Below are 2,777 nucleotides of genomic sequence, written 5' to 3' on the forward strand. Positions count from 1 at the left end.
CAGCAGGAAAGAGCATTTAGGAACTTGCTTCTCTTACCTCCAGCCTGGTTCTGTCTACATCTTTTAGTATTTTATTTCGCCCTCTGTTGGTCACCATGAGCATTTCATATGGAAAAATCTGTTAACAATGTATAAAAGGGGGAAAAATGAGATGTATTTACATTCTAAAGCAAAAAGCACACAATGTGTCTTATTTTCATAACCATACAAATATTTGGTTTCTTTTTCAAAGGAAATCACAGCACTTTTGTCCCCTAAAGTTGCATGAAAGACAAGCCCATAACAAGAACTTGTTTAGTAACAAACTGCCTCCTATTGTACTGTCACCGTGCACTTGCCCACCCTGCAATCCACCCAGATTTTTATGGCAAATATAATAAAGCTATATTTGGTGAGAGAGTCTGATAAAGTTTATATACCTCTTTATCCAGCAATGTATAAACTTAAGAGGTGGTTAAGCTAAATATATTTGATGGTTGCCAAAGTGTGGACGGCTATAAGGAAACGGGCACTTTGTGGACTTCTAAAAGTGAACTACGTGAAAGTACATTAGAAAAAGCAGCAACTATGAATAAGATACTGATTAGTGGAGGCAACTACACTCATCAAAATTCATGGCATGATTTTTTTTTGCCTTTTTGGCTAGATTAAGAACTCAAAGAATTGCTCACTGCTTGCTGGCTGTGCCATACATACATACAAAGGAGATACTTTTGTAGACCTATTTTTCTTACACACCTTCACTTACTTCAGAAGAGTGCATGTCCAGCACAACTCCCATTAACACTTCCCTTGCTTTCCCTTTACATTGCAAAGAATGTCCAGAACTCAGACAGATCAGTTACTGGCCAATAATAATTCCTGAATGCAAAAATTGTTTTACTTCTGTTTTAAAGGTTGTTTCAAATAAAAAGTTTACTGACAGTGTGTCTCAAATCAATGTTGCTTAGAAAGGATTTCAGAAAACCATGTGCCTTAAAATCGGTTTCTGAAATCATCCTTCACAAATCTAACTCTGTTTTACAACTTTTTTCCTTGGGCAGGTAATTCCATGAATGCCTGTAACTACCTAGGACAGCTCATCTTCCATTTGACAGAGCCTTCCTATAGCTCTTCTCATTGCATGTCTCTGCAGAGTAGGATAACAGCATTCCCAGTGAGGTCTTCATCCAACCCCCACTGAAGTCAATTAAGTTCTTCTGCAGACTCCAGGGGGGATTGGCTCAGCCTTTATTGTTATTTATGGGTCTTATTTTAGTTGCCCACTGGGAGCAAGGGTGAGACCACCAAAATGCTCCTGGAGAGACAACTGGGCTATTATCAAATGCTATTAATTCAATTATTTTAACATCTGAAGGAATTCAACCTCATCAGGTTCTGTGCAGAACTAGGCAATTAAGTTCAATACATTGTTACCAATTATCCCAATCAGCTTTTCAGAAATAGAATAAATAAGATTCAGGCATCAATGAACACACCACTGAGTTTATTGTAAGTAATAATAATTTAAATAACGTGTGCTTACATACCAATTTTAAGATATGATTCTTAGGAGATTCTGACATTGTCACAATTGTACATTGAAATCTATACTTAGAATTACATTGTGTTTGATACTGGAAACAGCTATCATATACAGCATTATAGGAAACTAAAATGTAACTTTTCATATTTAAACAGGCAGAGTTTAAGTCAAGGTCTACGATGATCAGTACATTTTATATTCAGATATTCACAACAATGCATGTCTCAGTGTGGGGTGGCAGGATGCACAAATTCTGTCCTTTCTGGAGAACCATTTAGTAATATTTGCTCATTCCTAAGTGTATTAATTTTCACTTTTCATGTATTTCATGCTGACTTTGAGCTAGCTTCTTTTACTTTATCAGGTTTAAGTTAGTGTTGGACCATTGACATGAATAAAAATACCGCCAGTTCACACAAGCTGAGGGTCTGGCATCACCTTTATAAACATCAAGGAAAAGTGACTTATTATCTCATGAAAATTCCCATAAATGTTATCACTAATAATACTGACAGAATTTGTCACCCAAAATAACACTCCAAATCCCCGAGTGCATCATCAGCAGTGGTGGCTGTAAGAATTTCTATTGCACTGTCAGAGAAATTATTTGGAATAAAAAGTAGTATATCAGGAATTGGGGATGTCCCCAAGGTCTTATTTATATAATATATAAAAACACCCGTTAATATACATTGCACTGGAGTCTCAGCTTATAAAGCTAGGGTTATTGCCTTGTACAGTTCCTCTGGAGGTGACTTGGAAGCACAAGTAGTAATCTGGTTTGCAAAGTGAGCTCCTCACTTAACTGCAGAAATACTGATCCTTGTAACTTAGGCAAAATCATGATTTCTTGGAAGGTTCACCAGCAACAGAGAAAGTTGCAAAACTTAAAACACATCCCTGGCTGAATGCCCTCTTTATATTATGTTCATGTTTGACTCAGACTTCTTTAGACATATCTGCAAAAACATTTTAATTTGTATCTTGAATTACATTCAGCTGACATAGCCTCTTTTCCCAATACATTTCCTGAAGAATTATCTTATATAGGGAGTTCAACATTATTGAAAGGTGTCAGGCTAACACCACTGAGAGCTAAATAACAGATCCAGACAGGCATGCAGTTATATAAGTTCCAATTTGAAACAAAGATCCCTGCATTTCATTAATCTTTAAATCAAGACAGCCTCAACAGAATGTTGCAAGCCTCATTATTCTGCATCACTTTTCCAAAATGACAGATCTGACTCTT

General features: G+C 36.4%; 1 protein-coding gene across 1 annotated transcript in view; it reads right to left on the minus strand.

Moving 5' to 3' along the window:
* The window catches only part of ABLIM1 (actin binding LIM protein 1), a 128,339-nt gene that overhangs the window by 1,824 nt on the left and 123,738 nt on the right, over nt 1-2,777 (minus strand). Inside the window, exon 23 of the mRNA XM_010007943.1 lies at nt 38-118. Coding sequence (XP_010006245.1) covers nt 38-118 — 81 coding nt within the window. The remainder of the gene's footprint in view (nt 1-37; nt 119-2,777) is intronic.

Source organism: Chaetura pelagica, unplaced genomic scaffold, assembly GCF_000747805.2.
Source record: "Chaetura pelagica isolate M959 unplaced genomic scaffold, ChaPel_1.0 scaffold531, whole genome shotgun sequence".
Taxonomy (NCBI): domain Eukaryota; kingdom Metazoa; phylum Chordata; class Aves; order Apodiformes; family Apodidae; genus Chaetura; species Chaetura pelagica.